Below are 22,328 nucleotides of genomic sequence, written 5' to 3'. Positions count from 1 at the left end.
CAGGAAAGAAATTCTCCCTATCTAAAAAGGTGGTAGCTCGTTATCCTCTCCCTTCTGAGTTGTGTAACAAGTGGGAAAATTCACCGCTGGTGGATTCACATGTCACCCGTCTCATGGTGTCATCTACTCTGCCTGTCACCACTGTCGCCTCACTGAAGGAACCGACAGATAAGCATTTGGAGGGTTGCCTGAAGTCTATTTACTCCCTTACAGGTGCTGTACATAGACCCACTATAGTAGCCTCCTGGGCTGCAAAAGGAATTGAAGCATGGGTTCAGGCATTAGAGGAAGAGCTGCCTCAAGATATATCTGACACTACCAGACAATACCTATCTCATATTACCACCACCACCGCCGCCTATTACATTGAGGAGGCGTCCTCTGAGGCAGGTGTGTTGACGCGGGCAAGGCATCGACTACGTCCATCCTGGCTTGCTGTATTCTGTGGTTGAGGTCATAGAAGGTGGACCTGGACTCCAAAAACACCTTGGAGGTACGCCCTTTTAAGGGAGACATCCTATTTGGGGAAGATCTCAATAAGATTGTGACTGACTTAGCGGCTGCTAAGACTGCATTTCTCCCGAATACTAATCCTTCTGCACAGGAGGCAAAAGGTACCACTTTTCGCTCCTTTCGGCCTCAAGGGAAGGCAAAAGGTGAGGCATACCCGAGACAATCTCATGCTCCCAAAACCACTAAGCCCAAGGCAAAACAATCCTGGGCTGCCCGTCAGCCTGCTTCTAAACACGACTAACCTTCTGCATGATGGGGCGGGCCTCCCCCTGGTGGACCCCAGGGTGGGAGGCCGACTTCTGCGATTCGCTAAGGTCTGTTTAAAGACCACTTCAGACGCATGGTTGCGAGAAGTTGTCTCTCATGGGTACGCAGTCTCTTTCAAGAGATGTCCCCCTCGCCAGTTCTGCACAACGGTTATCCCTTCGGATCCGTTGAAGGAGCAAGCTCTACAACGGATTGTGCGTTCCCTCCTGCATACAGGAGTGGTAGTGTCAGTACCTCTGTCCCAGAGAGGCAAAGGATACTACTCGACCCTGTTTCTAGTCCCGAAACCCAATGGGTCTTTCCAGCCTATACTAAACCTCAAATCACTGAGCAAGTTTGTAAGAGTGTCCAAATTCCGTATGGAAACAATGCGCTCAATTGTACTGGCCATGGAACCTGGAGACTATATGGTATCCCTGGATATACAAGATGCTTACCTGCATATATCTACCGCCATATCGTATCAGCAATACCTGCGGTTTGCTATTGGCAACCTTCACTATAAATTCCAGGCTCTGCCGTTTGGAATAGCCACGGCCCCTCGGATCTTCACCAAGGATATGGCCGTGATGACGGCTTATCTCCATCTCCAGGGAGTCCGGATCCTGCCGTATCTGGACGACTTGCTGATTCTGGCAAACTCCCACGATGTCCTCCTCAGTCATCTACAACTGACTGTAAACTTCCCACAAGCCCACGGGTGGCTCATCAACTGGAAGAAGTCCTCGCTGGTCCCTGCTCGGAGCATGGTGCACCCGGGGGCACTGCTGGACACACACTGTCAACGGAAGTTTCTGTCTCCAGAGAAGGTCCTGAAACTTCAGGACAGGATCAGATACTTCCTCTCTCGCCCAAGGGTGTCAATACACTCGGTGATGCAAGTACTAGGCCTCATGGTGTCTGCTTTCGACATGGTAGAGAACACTACATTTCATTCCCGCCTTCTACAGAGGTTAATCCTTTCCAAGTGGGACGGCCTGCCTCATCGGATCTCACATGATCTCCTTGACTCCAGATGTTCGTCTGTCGCTGATCTGGTGGCTACAGGACCAGCAGTTGAGCAGGGGCCGTCCCTTCTGGATCCCCAATTGGGTCTTACTGACTATGGACGCCAGTTTGAGGGGTTGGGGCGCGGTGTTGGAGCAACACTCTTTTCAGGGTTGGTGGACCAAGGAGGAATCACTCCTCCCGATAAATGTTCTGGAATTGCGGGCAGTGTTCAATGCTTTGTCTCTCTCCCTGCCTCTGATACAGAACAGGCCTGTTCAAGTACTGTCCGACAACGCCACCACGGAGGCATACATAAACCATCAAGGCGGCAATCGAAGCCGCATGGCAATGATGGAAGTGTCAAAAATCCTTTGTTGGGCAGAATGCCATCTGCCAGCAATATCTGCAGTGTCCATTCCGCGAGTCCTCAACTGGAAATCGGATTTCCTCAGTCGTCAGGATGTGACCCCCCGGAGAGTGGAGTCTTCATCAGGAAGTCTTTCAACTCCTAGTGGACAAGTGGGGTCTACCAGATGTAGACCTGATGGCATCTCGACACAATCACAAAGTTCCGGTCTTCGGATCAAGAACCAGGGATCCTCAAGCAGCGTCGTGGACACATTGGCAATTCCATGGAACGGTCGGCTGCCCTACGTGTTCCCTCCAGTGTCACTCCTGCCCAGGGTACTATGGAAGTTCAAACAAGAAGGAGGAATACTACTTCTAGTCGCTCCAGCGTGGCCCAGACGGCATTGGTTCTCAGACCTGCAGGGTCTATCGATAGAGGGTTCTCTTCTACTTCCTCAACGCACAGACCTCCTTGTTCAGGGCCCTTGTGTCTTCCCGGAACTGGGCAGACTGGCTTTGACGGCGTGGCTCTTGAAGCTTCACTCCTGAGGGCCAAAGGATTCTCTGAGGCGTTTATCCAAACTATGTTGAAGGCCGGCAAACCGGCTTCTGCGCGGATTTAATATAGGGTCTGGAATTCTTACTTCACCTGGTGTGCTGCTAAGAATTACGATGCTTACAAATTCAGTACTTCCAGACTTCTGGCTTTTTTGTAACAAGGCCTGGACTTAGGCCTTCGTCTGGCCTCCCTCAAGGTTCATATCTCTGCCTTGTCGGTTTTGTTTCAGAGAAAAGTTGCGTCTATTGCTGACGTTCAAACTTTCACTCGGGGTGTTTTACGGATTCAGCCTCCCTATGTCTGTCCTGTGGCTCCATGGGATCTGTCTGTTCTGAATGCCCTGCAAGAGTCTCCATTTGAACCTCTTGAGTCAGTGGACCTTAAATGGCTCACGGTCAAGGTCCTGTTCATACTGGCTATTGCCTCTGCTAGAAAGGTGTCAGACCTAGGCGCTCTGTCCTGTCGTCCACCCTTTCTGATATTTCACTGTGACCGGGCTGTTCTTAGAACTTGCCCTCGTTATTTGCCCAAGGTGGTGTCATCCTTTCACCTTAATCAAGAGATTGTGGTTCTGGCTTTCAGCTCTTCTGGTTTGTCCTCCAAAGAGCGGTCTTTGGACGTGGTTTGGGCTCTCCGTATTTACGTAGAGAGGACTGCCTCTATTAGCAGGTCAGATACCCTTTTTGTACTTTTTGGTTTTCGCAAACGTGGCTGGCCTGCGAACAAGCAAACATTGGCCAGATGGATTAGAATGGTGATTGCACAAGCATATGCACAGGCTGGTCTTCCAGCTCCTGCTGCTATTAAAGCCCATTCTACTCGGTCTGTTGGACCTTCTTGTGCGGCCCGCCGAGGTGCGTCCGCTGAACAATTGTGGAAGGCGGCTACGTGGTCCTCAGTGAACACGTTCATTAGGTTCCATGCCTTTGATACTTCCGCCTCCCAAGATGCTTCCTTTGGACGCTAGCTTCTCATACCCGCTACGGCGCGTCCCCTCCCATGAGGAACTGCTTTAGGACATCCCTGATGTTTCCCTGTGGAAACCAATGTACTCTGCTGCAAAAAAGGAGATTTATGGTAGACTTACCATTGTTAAATCTCTTTCTGCGAGGTGCGTTGGTTCCACAGGGCGCCCGCCCTGATGCACATAGCTTCTATGGGTTTGTATGGCATTAGCCGCTGGTCCCTTCTCCTGTTGTGAGAACGTGGTTCTATGTGACTAACATCTACCTTCTCTTTTACCTGCTACTGCATTGAACTAGTTAACAAAACAGCTCCAGTGCCTGAAGGCGGGGTTATAGAGGAGTCCCCAATGCATCCTGGGACAGTCTCTAAAGCAGCCTGTTGATGCTTGCATCAACATCCATCTCTACACCCCCCGATGTTTCCCTGTGGAACCAATGTACCTCTCAGAAACAGATTTAACAATAGTAAGTCTACCATAAATCTCCTTTTATTCCCGGGTTGAAATACCTGATCAGGCGACCTGGGAAATTGGAACATACTCCTTTCACACCGCACCTAGATCTGCGTCGACCTGGCAATATACTGGGTTATTTGTGCGGTGTGAAAGGGGTATGTGTGTGTGGTTAGACACAGGGGCAATGAGCTACTTGGACTTTACAGACTTTTCAGGACTGTTTGTTGTATTACAGTTCATTGGAATAATGGGCATTTGTAGCTCTTTCCATACTAATGTTCTGTGGACAGAGAAATTTGCCTGTCCCAGGCATTGAACGCATGTCCCTGTAAGCACCAGGTCGGCCAGTAATCCATTAGTTCTCTAAATTTGCATCTGAAAAGTTACACAGAAAGGAAGTGGTTTATATTAGCCTAAATTTTGTCATTGCTTCCATAACAACTTATCTTTAAATTTCATGTTTGTTTTTCCCCCCACATTTTTTATGACCTTATATAACTATTTTTGATGACACAAGTCTAATCAGTCTGAACATCTGAAGTATTAAGCACAGTGTACAGTAGGTATGCAGCCATTTTGTGGGCTTTACAGACTTTCGCAGGCATGCAGCCTATCAGTTCACTAGAAGCTAGTGACATCACCACATGCCTCAATGATGTCACAACTTTCCAGTCAGTTGATAGGCTGGATATTGGTTCAGCCCACAAAATAGCTGCCTTTGCTGTCTGTAGATGACTAGTTTGTTCATTGTACCTGGATTTATAGATTGTATCCCTTGAACCTTCAATATACAGATTTTAGCCTCAGATTATTTAGTATGCTATATCTATCAGTATAATGTGTTGTTATTATTATCACAATTTATTTATAAGGCGCCACAAGTGTTTTGCAGCGCCGTACATACGGCACACATTAGTACAATACAGGTTATACAGAACTTCTCGGCCTTTTGGCTAAGATCAAGTGTAGTATCTGCTCGAGGGAAACACAGGGTGGAGTATCTGTTCTTACACTAGGAGCGTGAGAGGTTCCTAGATGTGGAATGGAGAAACACCTTGTGGAGTACCATGCCGGGGTGTGGCGATGCCTCTGGTTGAGAGGGGAGAAAAACTGGGCTTAGTATCCACCGTCCTTCTAAGGGGATGCAATAGGGCCCCTTGCGTGGAGTGGAGAAAGGCCTGGTCTAGTATCTTCTCTCATATTGGGGGTAGACCCTGGCACAGAGTGGGTATGAAACTTGGTCTGGCTGAGAGGTCGGGAGCAGCTAGAAGCTCGAGGTGTTTTGTGCCCCTGGAACTGGAAGGGACAGGGGTGCCGGAAATGCACTGGGGTTTCGAGCCACCTTTGCACTAAGGCACTTTAGCACTTAGCACTTCAACCCTTCCTGTCTGCACCCACTTCCTTTGCCCTGGCCTTTTGGCTAGGGCAAGGACAATTTTTCATCCCCCCCCCGGCCTTCTGGCTGGGGCTTATTTATTTATACACACACGTGTTTTGCACTTATGCACAGCACACCACTTATTTTTGTTTTTTGCAGTGTCACGTCACGGTTTTGTTTGGGGTTTAGGCGAGACCCTTATGGGCCACCCTCTCTCCTAAAGTTGCTGAGGCCTCCTCCTTTTGGGGAGGGCCAGAGGCTGATTTCGGTCCCCAGGGGGAAGCTTCGGCCAACCCTGGGGATACACGAGGGTCCCTCCGCGCTTCGGAAAGGGGGGGACCCACAGTCCCTTTTTTCCCTCAGTAGGCCTTCGGGCTCTGAGGGTTAGGGGAGTAACGGGGCCCTTCTCCTTTCGGAGAGGGTCCAAGAACCTACGCCCCCAGCACGTTTGGTCACAGACACTGGGTGACGAAGCCACGCACCTCGGGCTTCAAGTAAAAAAAAAAAAAAATACAGGTTATACAGAACTTAACCTCACAGAAAACTAAAACAGAGTACAGGTAACAATTAACACCACAGTTCTCAGTGCACAATACAGCTGAGATGTAAGGAAGCAAAGGAGTAATCTGCATACTACTGGGGACGGGCAGCCATTGGAAGAGTTAATCAGTCACAAGCAAGAGGAAATGTAGGTGTAGGCAGTCACTGAGTGGAAGAAACTGTAATTGAAGTGCAAGAGAAGAGAGCTGTGAGAACTGGAGGGAAGAGGGCCCTGCTCTAAGGAGCTTACAAACTAGAGGAAGAGGGAGATAGACAGGTGGCACATGGTACAAGCAAGCGGAAGGTGGCCTAGTGTCAGGAAGTAAGCAAGGCAGAGATGGCGAAGGCGTGAGGATGGGAGAGCAGCCTCAAGACCAGTTTATGTGGAAGGGTACGCTTTGATGAACAGGTGGGTTTTTAGTGCCTGTTTGAAGCTTTGCAAGGTCGGGGAGACCTTGCATCAGACTCCATGGGCGGGATTCAAATCTTCTGCACCCCCCTCCCGCCCCCATCGCGCCCGCCGGTAGTATTCAAATGTTGCTGCCGATGGGTGCGATATCAGTATTTCAGCTCACCACTCCCAGGGGTGGTGAGCTGAAATGCGCGAAAAGTGACCCGTTTGGACGCCCAAACTGGACTTTCCGCCATCGCGCCCATGACTTTAGTCTGGTTCAGCCGCTTTACGCGGCTAAACCATTCTCTTATGGGCGCGATCAGCGCAATAACGGGGGTCAATTGAATATCGCCCCTTCGATCTCCCGTCACTTTAGACGGGAGCTCGGGGGCAATAAAATATTTGAATCCCGCCCCATGAGTCCACTTTCTCCTGGTTCACCTCTTATTGTACAACCACTACTTCTGTCTCTACACCCATCTCACCTCTCCTTCACGAGGGGGTCCATCAAGGATCTGCCAGTGGCTCCTAACTCAACACCTGGGTAAAGAGGGACCGCCAACCCAGGTGCACCACTTATTAACTATTGTGGCAGATGGCAATTTTTTTAATGTAAGGGGCAAGTCCACTCAAGGCAATGGGGTTGACCATACTCCCCGCCGACTGCCCAGACCAGCATTGAGTTTTCATCGGACTGGCCCAGAGGAAAACTTATTGCTGGTCATGGCAGCTGCAGGCTCCTTAGTCCCCTTAGGAAGAGGCAGGAGTGAGGAGGCGGCGGGCTGTGTGGAGGCACTATGGTGATTGTGCCTCATGGCTGCCATCCCATGGCGTGCATTTGTGACCCCATGCTGAGATTGTTGGGACCAACTTTGGGATAACAGCCCACAATTTGAGAACCGCTGCCCTATAACAAATTAAAGGGCCTACTTCACGTGTGGTTGCTCTTGCTTCTGCCGAATTGCCATTTGCAGTAGCGATTATATGCTAATATGGGCAGAAGCTAACCTGAGCATAGGGCCGCCCACTGCTGTCGCATAATTTCCGTGCAACGGTGTACACCTGCAGATACATCGGTACCATCATCGCAAATCTGATCATGTCAGAGTCTGAGTGCCTCTAAAGATGCGCAGGCTGAGCTGCTCTCCCGGGACGCAGAGGGCTCTCCAGTAGCAAGTAAGATCGCAACAGGTAGCTTATGCATGCCCAGAAAACGCCATCTGAATAGCCATAGTGCGCCTGCGTTTACCCCGACCCCTCCCTGCTACCACCCTCAAACGCTGTCTACCTGTCACTCACTTTGCGACTAATTTCTCGGTGTGACCGCCATCGCGTACAATAGCCAATTTACGACCGCTTCTGAATTAGGGCCAAAGTTTACAAATCATAGATCGCTGTAACGCAATGTAGTACTGCATAGTGTCCTAATAACACCCATACAAACACCTGTCTCTACTTCTGACTTTGCTGTACAACCCACTAGAGCGGCCACCCCTTGTACACATGACCTAGGCTAGGCAGATGAAGGTGACTGAAGAGAGTTGCACTAATTCCACATGCGCAGTGACCGGGGGTTACGTATCTATTTATGGAAAATCGTGAAATTGACGCAGCTTGTACTTCGTTAACTGATTAATTGTCCTGTTTTATTTGTGCAGCACTACGGAACCTGTAGTTGCCGCATTATAAATAAAAATAAAATAATTGCCAGATTTTTAAATGTCCCTTAAAAATATCTTATGACTTATTTCAATAATTTGTGTAACATACTTTTCGCCATCTTGGGGTAAATGTACTAAGGCTTTGAGAGGTAAGTACCAACCAATCAATCAGCTCCTGTCATTTTTCAAACTCGGCCTGTGGGGGGAGATGTACTAAAGCCTTCGAGAGTGAGAAAGAGATAGTGTCAGCCAATCAGCTCCTAATTGCCAAGTTACAGGCTGTGTTTGAAAATAACGGGAGCTGATTGGTTGGTACTTTATCTTTCTCCACTTTATCACTCTCCAGGGCTTGAATCCTCTCCCCTTTAGTGTTTTGCATATAAAATACTGTTTCATTTGAGTCCGTAATACATTGTGTTCGGATGTGTCCAGACACGCCTATCCTCAAGTTGCGCCAATCAGACTTCTTTGGTGCCCCGTGGATTTTGCAACTAAGCCGCGCCAATGTGTCCCACCACACAGTGTTTTACCGAATATGCGTCCTATTTGCAACTTTAATGCAACAAAAGTACAATGCACAAATACCCCTGCACACTGGCGCTGACATAGCATGCAGCAGACGTGTGCGACTCAGACGCTAGCCTGGCTGATAAGGCAAAAAGGCTGAAAACCGGTGTGAGTGAGCCGTGCAATGCATCGCACCGCGTATCGCTATGCTTAATCTGCGACTTTATTCGACTCCATTGTCAAAAAAATACTATTCCCAAGTGCCTAGGACATAGTTAGAAAATTCTGCAGCTACGATAAGAATAAGAGGTAAATGTATTACCCTCTGTTACGGGGGCGAAGTAGTATCAGAGCACGTTATGTACACTGATACCGCTTCTTCCCTATATATTACTGCGGCAGTGCGTGTAAGGTGACGGGGGCGATAGGCTGAGGGGGGCGGTTGCAGACGAGACAGTGCATCTGCACTAGGCTGATGCGCTATGGCCGCTGACAGGCATTGCCGGGGGGGGGGGGGGGGTGTTAGTTTTGACCATGCCAGCCGAGATGTACCAGTATCATTTACCCCTTAGGATGGCCAATATGATCATGCGGCATACAGCAAGCCATGTTGCAGCATGCCGCATCGCAGCAAAGATGAGCGTTCCCGTGTGTTGCATGCAATATCTTCTGGTTGGCTGTGCTGCACAGACAACCGGAAGATATCGCATGTGACCCAATGCAGTGTAATGAAGGCTGAAACAAGATTCGTTCCATCATTCATTAAATCGGGCTAATATGTACCGACAGTCTTACATAATGTGCGGCCGTATAAGTGTGTACACACCCTAGGGGGGAGACGTACTAAGCTTTGGAGAGAGAGAAACTACCAGCCAATCCGTTCCTAACTGCCATGAACTCTGCTGTGTTTGAAAGAAGACGTTTAGGAGCAGATTGATACTTTGGGGTATATTCAATAACTGTCGGAAGCTGCCGTCTTGTCGGAAAGACGGCAGCTTCCGACAGTTTAAGATCGGAAGGAGTTCTGACCTATTAATTACGGCCCCATTTTATTCCGACAAGTCGGGAGCGGCCAAATCCGACAGTCTGATTTGGCCGCTCTTTTGAATAGGGGTTGTCAGGTCCATTCCGACAACTGCATGTCAAAATGGACCCGACTCTTATTGAATATACCCCTTTATCTCTCTCCAATTTCACACTCCAAGACTTAGTACATCTCCCACATTATTCAAAATAAGTACGCATGTCCAGGAAGGCAACCACACCATATAGCGCAAAAGGCACATAGGTGTATGAGGACACATCTGTACAGTGAAATAGCTGGGGTGTTACAAAAAATGTATAAATATTATGCCAGCCACACATGGCACGATCCTGCTGCTTGGCAGCATGATAGGGCTTTCCGGTGATAGACAAGCAACCACGTTGTTGTTATTGATGGGTCCAGTTAGTTTGATCTTTTGAGCTTCTTTACTAACAGGTCCAAAAATAATCCGATAAATGTAAGCTAAATCGTCAGGCCAGGAGGGCCAAATACACTGCTTTACTGTTCTTGAGGAAGGCTATAGTCTGTGCAGTATGCTTCACAAATCTTTATTTATAAAAACAGTGTTTTACATCCTGTCACAGCTGGACAGAGGCACACAGAATTTGGGTGGGGTGGTCCTTACACCTGTATATGGGGCTTAGCGATCTATCCCATAATGCATTGCTCTTACCTGGCAACGTTTACCACACTCTATTGACGTAAAGTTTCCTTATACCCGGGATTAGACTGCCTGGAGAGCGCCTATCAGGAAATATTATTTCTGGCTCCAGTTTTGGAAATTTTAGGTAGATCCCAATGTTCTATTCCTCAGCCTCCAACAAGTCCTACATTCTACTGCGCTCTGCCCATCCCTCACGTAGTCTCTAATAACAGGTTTGGATTATGCAGCGAACAGCACAGCCTTACAAAATATTGACAGAAATTGGGCAGTTACCCCCCCCCCCCCCCCCCCCCTGTTTCCCCAGGCATCCGTAGGTTTAATGGGCCTGTCAGGAAGAGAAATAATACAGACAGGAGAATCTATCCTTTCACCATTCCCTCCTATCCAGTGTTATTTATAGAACAGACTCTAAGCATTTAAGAAGGACGAGAAATACTCGTTTTGAGGTCTGTTTCTTGTTGTTCCCCCAACAAATTAAATTACTAGTTTTAGGTTACATTTTATGCTATTTAACTCCTTCATAGTAACATTCAAACTATTCATACCCTGCTCTTAAAGGGTACTCTTCATCTACACCCCGAGTGGATCCTATTGCAGCCTTGGCTGTGTCTTTATGCTAATGGCATTGCCTACTGAGATACGCCTACCGGCGCTAATCCATCACTGTGTGTATAAAGACGCACCATCAGACATTGCACCAGGCCTATGGAGGCTCGGAATGTCTGTCGGAACGTGGCTACCTGGGTCAGTGCAGATGCGTCTTTGACACGCCCACATCTGGCTAGTTCTCTCCCCCCCCCCCCCCCCCCCCCCACCGCTCCCCCTTTACTACGTCCCAGAATCGCCCACCGAAATTGCAAAATCTCTGTGTCCAAATTCGTTCTGCGACTCCAGGTGGCGATCTGAGCTAAGGACCTCACTGAGGCACCCTCACTAGGTAATTGATTTGTTCAGTCTACAAAGTGGCTGCCACCACTGAACATTAATTAATGAAGCAGTGAAGTGTGTAGAAGTTGCCCATGGCAACCGATCGGCATTGAAGTAACCTTTATAATTTGCATACTATACATTAGTATGGAGTAGCTGATTGGTTGCCATGGGCAACTTCTCCACAGGCTCACGTCTCTACTCTTTTCACTGCTTCATGAATAGACCCCTAAGTATATGATAAAATAATACACATGGCATGACTACAACCCCAGTCTTTTCACAATCCTGGTTATCACTCATAGGGGTATATGCAATTCACGGCGAATCGCGGCAAATTATCGCCGTTTTTTAATTCGACACAATTCGACAGGTGAATTCCGGCAGGTGGCTGCCGGAATTCACCATATTCAATGAAAAACGGATTCGACAGTCCCGCGGGCGAAAATCGGGCGATTTGCCGGATTTTGCTGCGATTTAAAAAAACGGGAAAAACCCGAAAAAAAAAATGGCGTGGGGTCCCCCCTCCAAAGCATAACCAGCCTCGGGCTCTTCGAGCTGGTCCTGGTTCTAAAAATGTGGGGAAAAATTGGGCAGGGATCCCCCGTATTTTTAAAACCAGCACCGGGCTCTGCGCCTGGTGCTGGTGCAAAAAATACGGGGGACAAAACGAGTAGGGGTCCCCCGTATTTTTCACACCAGCATCGGGCTCCACTAGCTGGACAGATAATGCACAGCCGGGGGTCACTTTTATACAGTGCCCTGCGGCCGTGGCATTAAATATCCAACTAGTCACCCCTGGCCGGGGTACCCTGGGGGAGTGGGGACCCCTTCAATCAAGGGGTCCCCCCCCCAGCCACCCAAGGGCCAGGGGTGAAGCCCGAGGCTGTCCCCCCCCATCCAAAGGCTGCGGATGGGAGGCTGATAGCCTTGAGTAAAATGACAAGAATATTGTTTTTCCCAGCAGTACTACAAGTCCCAGCAAGCCTCCCCCGCAAGCTGGTACTTGGCGAACCACAAGTACCAGCATGCGGGAGAAAACCGGGCCCGCTGGTACCTGTAGTTCTACTGGAAAAAAAATACCCAAATAAAAACAGGACACACACACCGTGACAAGTAAAACTTTATTACACACTGCCGACACACACATACTTACCTATGTTGACACGCCGACTGCCACGGTCTCCGACGATCCGAGGGTACCTGTGAAAACAATATACTCACCTTCCAGCGTCCAGAGGTACATCCACGTCCAGAGATAATCCACGAACTTGTTGAAAAAAAACAAAAAACGAACACCCGTTCCATGCCGGACTGAAAGGGGTCCCATGCTTTCACATGAGACCCCTTTCCACGAATGCCGGGACATCACGTGACTCCTGTCACTGAAGTCCCTTCAGCCAATCAGGAAGCGCTACTTCCGTGGCGCTCACCTGATTGGCTGTGTGCTGTCTGAGCTGTCAGACAGCGCATCGCAAAGCCGCTCCATTAGTTTCAATGGTGGGAACTTTGCCGTCAGCGGTGGGGTTACCCGCGGTCAGCCGCTGACCGGCGGGTGACCTCACCGCTAGCCGCTAAGTTCCCACCATTGAATATAATGGACGGAGCTGTGCGATGCGCTGTCTGAGTTCAGACAGCGCACAGCCAATCAGGTGAGCGCAACGAAGTTGCGCTTCCTGATTGGCTTTAGAGACCTTTGTGTGACAGCTGTCACTGACAGGTCTCATTCGTGGAAAGGGGTCTCATGTGTCAGCATGGGACCCCTTTCAGTCCGGTGGTCCGTGTGTCCGTTTTCTTTTTTTGCCAAGTACGTGGATTTATCTCTGGACCCTGGCTGAGGTGAGTATATTGAACTTTTCTTTTCAGGTATCCGTGGATTCTACATGGAGAAGAGGACCGATGTCGGCGTGTGAACATAGGTAAGTATGTGTGTGTCGGCAGTGTGTAATAAAGTTTTACTGTCACGGTGTCTGTGTCCTGTTTTTATTTGGGTATTTTTTTCCCAGTAGAACTACAGGTACCAGCGGGCCCGTTTTTCTCCCGCATGCTGGTACTTGTGGTTCTCCAAGTACCAGCTTGCGGGGGAGGCTTGCTGGGACTTGTAGTTCTTCTGGAAAAAACAATATTCTGTCATTTTACTCAAGGCTATCAGCCTCCCATCCGCAGCCCTTGGATGGGGGGGACAGCCTCGGGCTTCACCCCTGGCCCTTGGGTGGCTGGGGGGGGGGGACCCCTTGATTGAAGGGGTCCCCACTCCCCCAGGGTACCCCGGCCAGGGGTGACTAGTTGGATATTTAATGCCACGGCCGCAGGGCACTGTATAAAAGTGACCCCCGGCTGTGGCATTATCTGTCCAGCTAGTGGAGCCCGATGCTGGTGTGAAAAATACGGGGGACCCCTACTCGTTTTGTCCCCCGTATTTTTTGCACCAGCACCAGGCGCAGAGCCCGGTGCTGGTTTTAAAAATACGGGGGATCCCTGCCCAATTTTTCCCCGCATTTTTAGAACCAGGACCAGCTCGAAGAGCCCGAGGCTGGTTATGCTTTGGAGGGGGGACCCCACGCCATTTTTTATTTTACCGTTTCAGCAATTAAAAAAAAAATAATATTTTTAAAAATATATAAATAATACTTGTGCCTCCAAAAAAAAAAAAAAAAAAGTACCTAATCCCTTCTAATATAAATAGATATGCTATTCCCCCCAAAAAAAACACAAAAAAAAACATGTTTAAATTTTTTTTTATTGTTTTCACCCTCCAAAGTGTGGCGGATTGAAAATGACGAATTTACTGTCTAAAAGCACTGCTGTCGAATTTCCAAACTTGAATTGAATATGCTTTTGTCGAATTGCAGCACTTGTATCATTGCAGAAAAGTCGAATTTGCAAAAAGTCGAATTTCAAAAAGTCGAATTTTGAAAGTCCGTTTTTTTGACGGAAAGCACTGAATTGCATTGACGATATTTTTTTTTGGGCGAAAATGACCCGAAATTCGACAATTTCGGGAATTCGACCGCAATTGCATATACCCCATAGTAATATTAGACGTTTCATTGAAGCAAATCGAAACCAGTGTCACTTTTTATTTTTTATTGACATTCTGTATTTGTTTATTGGAAAAATTAGAGATAAATGTATAATATATTCACTATTGCTACGTTTGCTTGTAAAGCTCATCATTTTTTTCTGTATCCTGGGGAGAGATGTAAGAAAAGGTGGTAAGTGCTAAATGCACTATAACTTGCACAGGTGGGTTTTTTTTGTCTACGTTATCTGCACGCATGTAACGATTTTGCCGTCACACATGCGCAGTGTGACGGCAAAATGCGCTAATGCACAATATATCAGTACTAGGCTGATGTGGGTCTTGCACGGATCACCAGAGGGGGGAGTTTTCTCTCCTCCACTCCTGCTGCCAAGATGTTCATATAATATATTGCTACCTGCTACCCCTCAATAAGAGGTGAAGCAGGAATAGATATAGCGGCACGCTGATTCCCCCATAAACCCCTCACCTAGTGGCAAATCCAGACTACTCAGGGCCAAATTAACAATGGGACGAATGGAAGTGGAACTACAGCGTCAGGCCTCCACATAGGAAGAGGCCACCATCATTGCAGCATGATGACCACCTGGCCACACACAGTCCGCCATAAGTCATAGATATTCAAATTGTATTTCTAATTTTCTCACCAAATGATGCAGTTTTTCTATTTTTATTTATTTTGGGAGACATTGGGGCTGACCGTGTAGGGGGCCTGGCAACACCCACACAGCACTAGCTATAGCTCCTCCCTTTCTCAGTATAGGCCCTTGAGCATTTTTAGCCCCAGGCCTATGTAGCCCTTAATCCATCCCTCAGACTGAATGTATAATAGTTAACAGACCAGGGGTAGATGTATTAAACTCACTCGTCCCGTCCTTTATTACACTGCACGGTGCCACATGCGATAATGTCTGGTTGGCCATGCAGCATGGCTGAGCAGAAGATATTGCGTGCGACCACGGGGGCACGCAGATTGGGTGATTGGGTACACAATGAGCGGAATTCAATTGAGCGGGGGCGATATTCAATTGAGTCCCGTTATTGTGTTGATCGCGCCCCTAGAGGTCGGATTTATTCACTTAAAACAGCTAAACACAACCAAAGCGCTGGGCGCAATTGAGAAAAGTGCCATTTGGCTGTCTTCGTGCCCCAGGGGGATGCGTGCTGAAATGCAGACGCCAACAGCCATTGCACCCGAACGGAGATGCAATTGAATAGCTCCGTTTAGGCGCCATCTTGTGGCTGCTAGCGGAATAAGATTTGAATCTCGCCCATAGAACAATCTCGCTGATATGTCGATTTGGCAGGAAACAATATATTTTACTGAGATCGCTTTAGTGTTTACCCGGCTTTAGTGTGCCTTAGGGACCGAGGTTGGGAATGCCTGCTTTAGGAGGTTTTATAGATTGACTCCACTAATCTCTACCTGCATTGTTACATGAAATGCCTGGAGAAGGGCAGTGATGCAGTGTGTGGTCCTTGTGCAGGAATGATGGAGACATCACCCACTGTTCTCGCTCATCTCTCAGTCCCTGGGCGGGATGTACTAAGCGGAAAATGTGGTAAACCCCCTGTTTACCGCATTTTCCTGATGTACTATCCCCCGGCCGGCAGGTCAGCGCCGCGGCGGGGTTCGCCAGCTTTAGCTGGCGATAGTCCATAGAAGCCGATCGGATCCCTCCCAGCATGCCCTGCGGCCGCCCCCGTCACCCTGCGCATGCGCAGACTGACTCCTGGGGCCGAATCCCGGAAGTCAGGCTGCCGCTGTGCATCGCGGAGGACAGCTCTTATCGGAAGAGCTGTCCTCCGCAATGCTGATCGTATATGTTAGTACATATGCGATCAGCATCGTGGCGATGGGCGGCGATGTACATTAGTACATCCCGCCCACTGTCTTTATGGGTATTATTGTGGAAACCCTGGCTTCGCCATCTTTTCTACTTTGATCCTTAATCATTTGTAGGGAAGAATCACCATGACTCCGAGCAAATACTGCAGCAGGGGCACTGCAATGCACAATCTGCTGTAGAAGATGAAGTAACAACAAAACACGACGGGCTGGATGTACTAAAGCTGAATATGCGTTTTACCGCATTCCTGTATGTACCAAGCTCCAGAAGGGATGCGGTTAATTTGCCGGTGGCCAGGATCCCGGCTTTCAGGATGTAGACGCCAGAATCCTGACTGCTGACAATGCGGACAGCTGGAATCCTGGCTTACTGGCTATTCCCACTCGTGGGTGTCCACGACATCCATAGAGTGGGAATAGAACCAGTGGCGAAGGGGACTCTTTGCGCTTGCCTCTTTGTCGGTATACCGACAGCCGGCATCCCGACCGTCGGTATATCATAACTGATACCCTCCAGAATGCTGAGAGCCAGTGGGTAATGCCATCTTTGTGTGGCTTTACCCAATAGAAGCCTATGAGCTTTTCTTCACAATTTCCCCTGAGAGAGATCCAATAAGATCCCTCCCAGCACCTCTCGCTGCCGCCATGCAGATAGACTCCCAGGTCATAAACCCGGAAGTCCTGTGATTGCAAAGGACATCTGTTACTGATAGTGCTGTCCTTTGTGATACTAATCACATTTGTAAGTACATACCTGGTAAGTATATACCCGATAAATGGCGGGATATACTGCATCATAGATGCAATTCTTAGCACATCCCACCCTTAATGTTTTGGTATCCTAAAGAGACCAGATTTTATTAGATGGCTCCTGCAGCCTACACACAAAGTGAAGGAGGCAGCCATTTTGTTGTAGACTACAGATAAACATGTCTCTTTATGGTAATAAAACCACCATATTTTACCCCATCCGATATAGCCTGTATACTTTCTAGGTTAAAATGAAATCCCCTGAGCACAGACGAGGCAGCCATTTTGTAGGCTGTACCGACATTCATGAGTTCTTTCCTGAATATCTGCGTGACCGACAAAATGGCTGTTGCCACAATGTGTAGGTGATGCTAAATTTAACATGATTTACCACCCACTTTTAGTGTTGAAATGTGGGCTGTGAGTTATAGTACATTTGCAATGTGGTGATTCTTTGTTGCACATTTTTGTAAAGTATAAAATATTAGATCCAGTGAACACAAATGTTTCTTGATAAATAAAAAGATCCCCCCAACCTGCTGACCCCACTGTGCCTCTGATTGTCCCCTGTAGATCTGGACATGCAGCTGTATGATATGGGATACCCCTCTGAGGAGGAACCTGCCTGCTCCGTGGATTTTGATGACCTGGCGGCATTTGAGGTAAGTGTACCTGGGAATTTGTCTAATGCAGTATAATGAGTGGATGGCAATGGAAGAGGTAACTCTGCAGCGTTTCTGTGACATTCGGACCAGTAATTATTCAATGAGCACGTGAATTATTTTCAGGACAGTCGCTATAGTAATTCACATAAAGGTGATACATCCCCGGAATAATGGTACGGAAAACATTGTTTTATATTTTAAATGTGCTATGCTAGCTGTCGCCTGATCCTGTCCATTGCTGACAATTATGTTCTCCTTCAACTCATTCCTCAATGTAATTATTTTTAAGGCCTTTATTTGTGTTCTCTTTGTCGCTGGCCTCACTTGGCACTTCCTTGGTCCAATTACCTTTTTTTTTCCTTTACTCCCCACATAGCTGATCTTCTCTTTGCTGACTTGTAACTGTCACCTCATTGGAAATTTTCTTTCCCCCACACTCATTGATTTCATTGTCCTCTTACCTCTGTCTTCTTTCACCACTGGCCTCTCTACCCTCTGCTCCTGCCACTGGCCTCTCTACCCTCTGCTCCTGCCACTGGCCTCTCTACCCTGGCCTCTCTACCCTCTGCTCCTGCCACTGGCCTCTCTACCCTCTGCTCCTGCCACTGGCCTCTCTACCCTCTGCTCCTGCCACTGGCCTCTCTACCCTCTGCTCCTGCCACTTGCCTCTCTACCCTCTGCTCCTGCCACTGGCCTCTCTACCCTCTGCTCCTGCCACCTGCCACTGGCCTCTCTACCCTCTGCTCCTGCCACTGGCCTCTCTACCCTCTGCTCCTGCCACTGGCCTCTGTACCCTCTGCTCCTGCCACTGGCCTCTGTACCCTCTGCTCCTGCCACTGGCCTCTCTACCCTCTGCTCCTGCCACTGGCCTCTCTACCCTCTGCTCCTGCCACTGGCCTCTCTACCCTCTGCTCCTGCCACTGGCCTCTCTACCCTCTGCTCCTGCCACTGGCCTCTCTTCTCCTGCCACTGGCCTCTCTACCCACTGCTCCTGCCACTGGCCTCTCTACCCATTGCTCCTGCCACTAGCCTCTCTACCCTCTGCTCCTGCCACTGGCCTCTGTACCCTCTGCTCCTGCCACTGGCATCTGTACCCTCTGCTCCTACCACTGGCCTCTGTACCCTCTGCTCTCACCACCGGCCTTTTTACCCACTACTCTCACCACCGTCCTCCCTACCCACTGCTCTCACCGTTGACCTCCCTACCCACTGCTCTCCCCACCTGCCACTTTTGATATTACTGGACTTCCTAAAAAAATAAGTTGTAAACCCGTGTTTTTGACATTAAAATTATTTCTCTGACGTCCTAGTGGATGCTGGGAACTCCGTAAGGACCATGGGGAATAGCGGGCTCCGAAGGAGGCTGGGCACTCTAGAAAGATCTTAGACTACCTGGTGTGCACTGGCTCCTCCCACTATGACCCTCCTCCAAGCCTCTGTTAGATTTCGTGCCCGGCCGAGGTTGGATGCACACTAGGGGCTCTCCTGAGCTCTTAGAAAGTTATAGGGGTATATGCAATAGCGGGCGAAATCGCGGCAATTATCGCCGTTTTTTCAATTCGACCAAATTCGCCAGGTGAATTCCGGAAGGTGGCTTCCGGAATTCACCATATGCAATGAAAAACGGATTCGCCAGAGTCGCGGGCGAAAATCGGCCGATTTGGCGGATTTTGCCGCGATTTTTAAAAACGGGAAAAAACGGGGAAAAACCCGAAAAAAAAATGGCGTGGGGTCCCCCCTCCAAAGCATAACCAGCCTCGGGCTCATCGAGCTGGTCCTGGTTCTAAAAATGCAGGGGAAAAATCGGGCAGGGATCCCCCGTATTTTTAAAACCAGCACCGGGCTCTGCGCCTGATGCTGGTGCCAAAAATACGGGGGACAAAACGAGTAGGGGTCCCCCGTATTTTTAACACCAGCATCGGGCTCCACTAGCTGGACAGATAATGCCACAGCCGGGGGTCACTTTTATGCCGTGCCCTGCGGCCGTGGCATCAAATATCCAACTAGTCACCCCTGGCCGGGGTACCCTGGGGGAGTGGGGACCCCTTCAATCAAGGGGTCCCCCCCCCCCAGCCACCCAAGGGCCAGGGGTGAAGCCCGAGGCTGTCCCCCCCCATCCAATGGGCTGCGGATGGGGGGGCTGATAGCCTTTGTGATAAAAAAAAAGATATTGTTTTTTCCATTAGTACTACAAGTCCCAGCAAGCCTCCCCCGCAAGCTGGTACTTGGAGAACCACAAGTACCAGCATGCGGGAGAAAAACGGGCCCGCTGGTACCTGTAGTACTACTGGGGAAAAAATACCCAAATAAAAACAGGACACACACACCTTGATAGTAAAACTTTATTTCATACACCGACACACACATACTTACCTGTGTTGACACGCCGACTGCAACGATCTCCGACGATCCGAGGGTACCTGTCAAAAAATTATACTCACCTTCCAGCGTCCAGAGGTCCAGAGGTAAATCCACGTACTTTGTAAAAAAACAAACCGAACACCCGCTCCACCGGACTAATGAAAGGGGTCCAATGTTTTCACATTAGAATCCTTTCCCCGAATGCCGGGACATCACGTGACTCCTGTCACTGATGTCCCTTCAGCCAATCAGGAAGCGCTACTGCCGTGGCGCTCACCTGATTGGCTGGACGCCGTCTGTACTCTGACAGCGCCTCGCAAAGCCGCTCCATTACTTTCAATGGTGGGAACTTAGCGGCTAGCGGTGGGGTCACCCGCCGGTCAGCCGCTGACCGGCGGGTGACCTCACCGCTAGCCGCTAAGTTCCCACCATTGAATATAATGGAGGGAGCTGTGCGATGCGCTGTCACAGCGATCAGCCAATCAGGTGAGAGCAACGAAGTTGCGCTTCCTGATTGGCTTAGAGACCTGTCAGTGACAGCTTTCACTGACAGGTCTTATTCGTGGAAAGGTGTCCCATGTGTCAGCATGGGACCCCTTTCAGTCCGTTTTTGGTGCGGGTAAATGCGTTTTATTTTTTTGCCAAGTACGTGGATTTATCTCTGGACCATGGTTAAGGTGAGTATATTGAACTTTGCTTTTCAGGTATCCGTGGATTCTACAGGGAGAAGAGGACCGATGTCGGCGTGTGAACATAGGTAAGTATGTGTGTGTCGGCAGTGTGTAATAAAGTTTTACTGTCGACGGTGTCTGTGTCCTGTTTTTATTTGGGTATTTTTTCCCCATTAGAACTACAGGTACCAGCGGGCCCGTTTTTCTCCCGCATGCTGGTACTTGTGGTTCTCCAAGTACCAGCTTGCAGGGGAGGCTTGCTGGGACTTGTAGTACTAATGGAAAAAACAATATCTTTTTTTTTGAACACAAAGGCTATCAGCCCCCCCATCCGCAGCCCATTGGATGGGGGGGGACAGCCTCGGGCTTCACCCCTGGCCCTTGGGTGGCTGGGGGGGGGGGACCCCTTGATTGAAGGGGTCCCCACTCCCCCAGGGTACCCCGGCCAGGGGTGACTAGTTGGATATTTGATGCCACGGCCGCAGGGCACGGCATAAAAGTGACCCCCGGCTGTGGCATTATCTGTCCAGCTAGTGGAGCCCGATGCTGGTGTTAAAAATACGGGGGACCCCTACTCTTTTTGTCCCCCGTATTTTTGGCACCAGCACCAGGCGCAGAGCCCGGTGCTGGTTTTAAAAATACGGGGGATCCCCTGTCAATTTTTTCCCCGCATTTTTAGAACCAGGACCAGCTCAATGAGCCCGAGGCTGGTTATGCTTTGGAGGGGGGACCCCACGCCATTTTTTTTTCTGATTTTACCGTTCCAGCAATAAAAAAAAAAAAAAAAAAAAAAAAATAATATTTTAAAAAATATAAAAATAATATTTGTGCCTCCCCCCAAAAAAAAAAAAAAACCTAATCCCTTCTAATATAAATAGATCTGCTATTCCCAAAAAAAAAAACACAAAAAAAAACATGTTTAAAATTTTTTTAATTGTTTTCACCCTCCAAAGTGTGGCGGAGTGAAAATCGCGAATTTGCTGTCTAAAAGCACTGCAGGCGAATTTCCAAACTTGAATTGAATATGCTGGAGGCGAATTGCAGCATCTGTACCATTGCAGAAAAGGCGAATTCGGAAAAAGGCGAATTGAGAAAAGGCGAATTTTGACGGGCCGTTTTTTTGCGAAAAATGACTGCACTGCATAGGCGAATTGATTTTTGGAGGCGAAAACGGCCCGGAATTCGCCTTTTTTGCCAATTCGCCCGCTATTGCATATACCCCATAGTCTTAGAATTTGTTATTTCTCTGACGTCCTAAGTGGATGCTGGGGACTCCGTCAGGACCATGGGGATTAGCGGCTCCGCAGGAGACAGGGCACAAAAGTAAAAGCTTTAGGATCAGGTGGTGTGCACTGGCTCCTCCCCCTATGACCCTCCTCCAAGCCTCAGTTAGATTTTTGTGCCCGGCCGAGAAGGGTGCAATCTAGGTGGCTCTCCTAAAGAGCTGCTTAGAGTAAAAGTTTGTTAGGTTTTTTATTTTCAGTGAGTCCTGCTGGCAACAGGCTCACTGCTACGAGGGACTTAGGGGAGAGAAGTGAACTCACCGGCGTGCAGGATGGATTGGCTTCTTAGGCTACTGGACACCATTAGCTCCAGAGGGAGTCGGAACACAGGTCTCACCCTGGGGTTCGTCCCGGAGCCGCGCCGCCGACCCCCCTTGCAGATGCCGAAAAGTGAAGGTCCAGAAACGGCGGCAGAAGACTCTTCAGTCTTCATAAGGTAGCGCACAGCACTGCAGCTGTGCGCCATTGTTGTCAGCACACTTCATAGCAGCGG

General features: G+C 49.0%; 1 protein-coding gene and 1 pseudogene across 2 annotated transcripts in view; both read left to right on the top strand.

Annotated features, from left to right (window-relative positions):
- RAB11FIP3 (RAB11 family interacting protein 3) overlaps positions 1-22,328 on the top strand; it is a 121,459-nt gene that overhangs the window by 45,577 nt on the left and 53,554 nt on the right. For both annotated transcript variants that reach the window (XM_063934769.1, XM_063934768.1), the window contains exon 3: positions 17,429-17,517. In XM_063934769.1, the coding sequence (XP_063790839.1) occupies positions 17,429-17,517 (89 nt within the window). The remainder of the gene's footprint in view (positions 1-17,428; positions 17,518-22,328) is intronic.
- On the top strand, positions 5,031-5,154 carry LOC134946719 (U2 spliceosomal RNA; annotated as a pseudogene).

This window comes from Pseudophryne corroboree, chromosome 7, assembly GCF_028390025.1.
Source record: "Pseudophryne corroboree isolate aPseCor3 chromosome 7, aPseCor3.hap2, whole genome shotgun sequence".
In the NCBI taxonomy this organism is placed as follows: Eukaryota; Metazoa; Chordata; class Amphibia; order Anura; family Myobatrachidae; genus Pseudophryne; species Pseudophryne corroboree.
The sequence above is the reverse complement of the archived record's forward strand: the minus strand, read 5'-3'. Positions and strand labels throughout refer to the sequence as shown.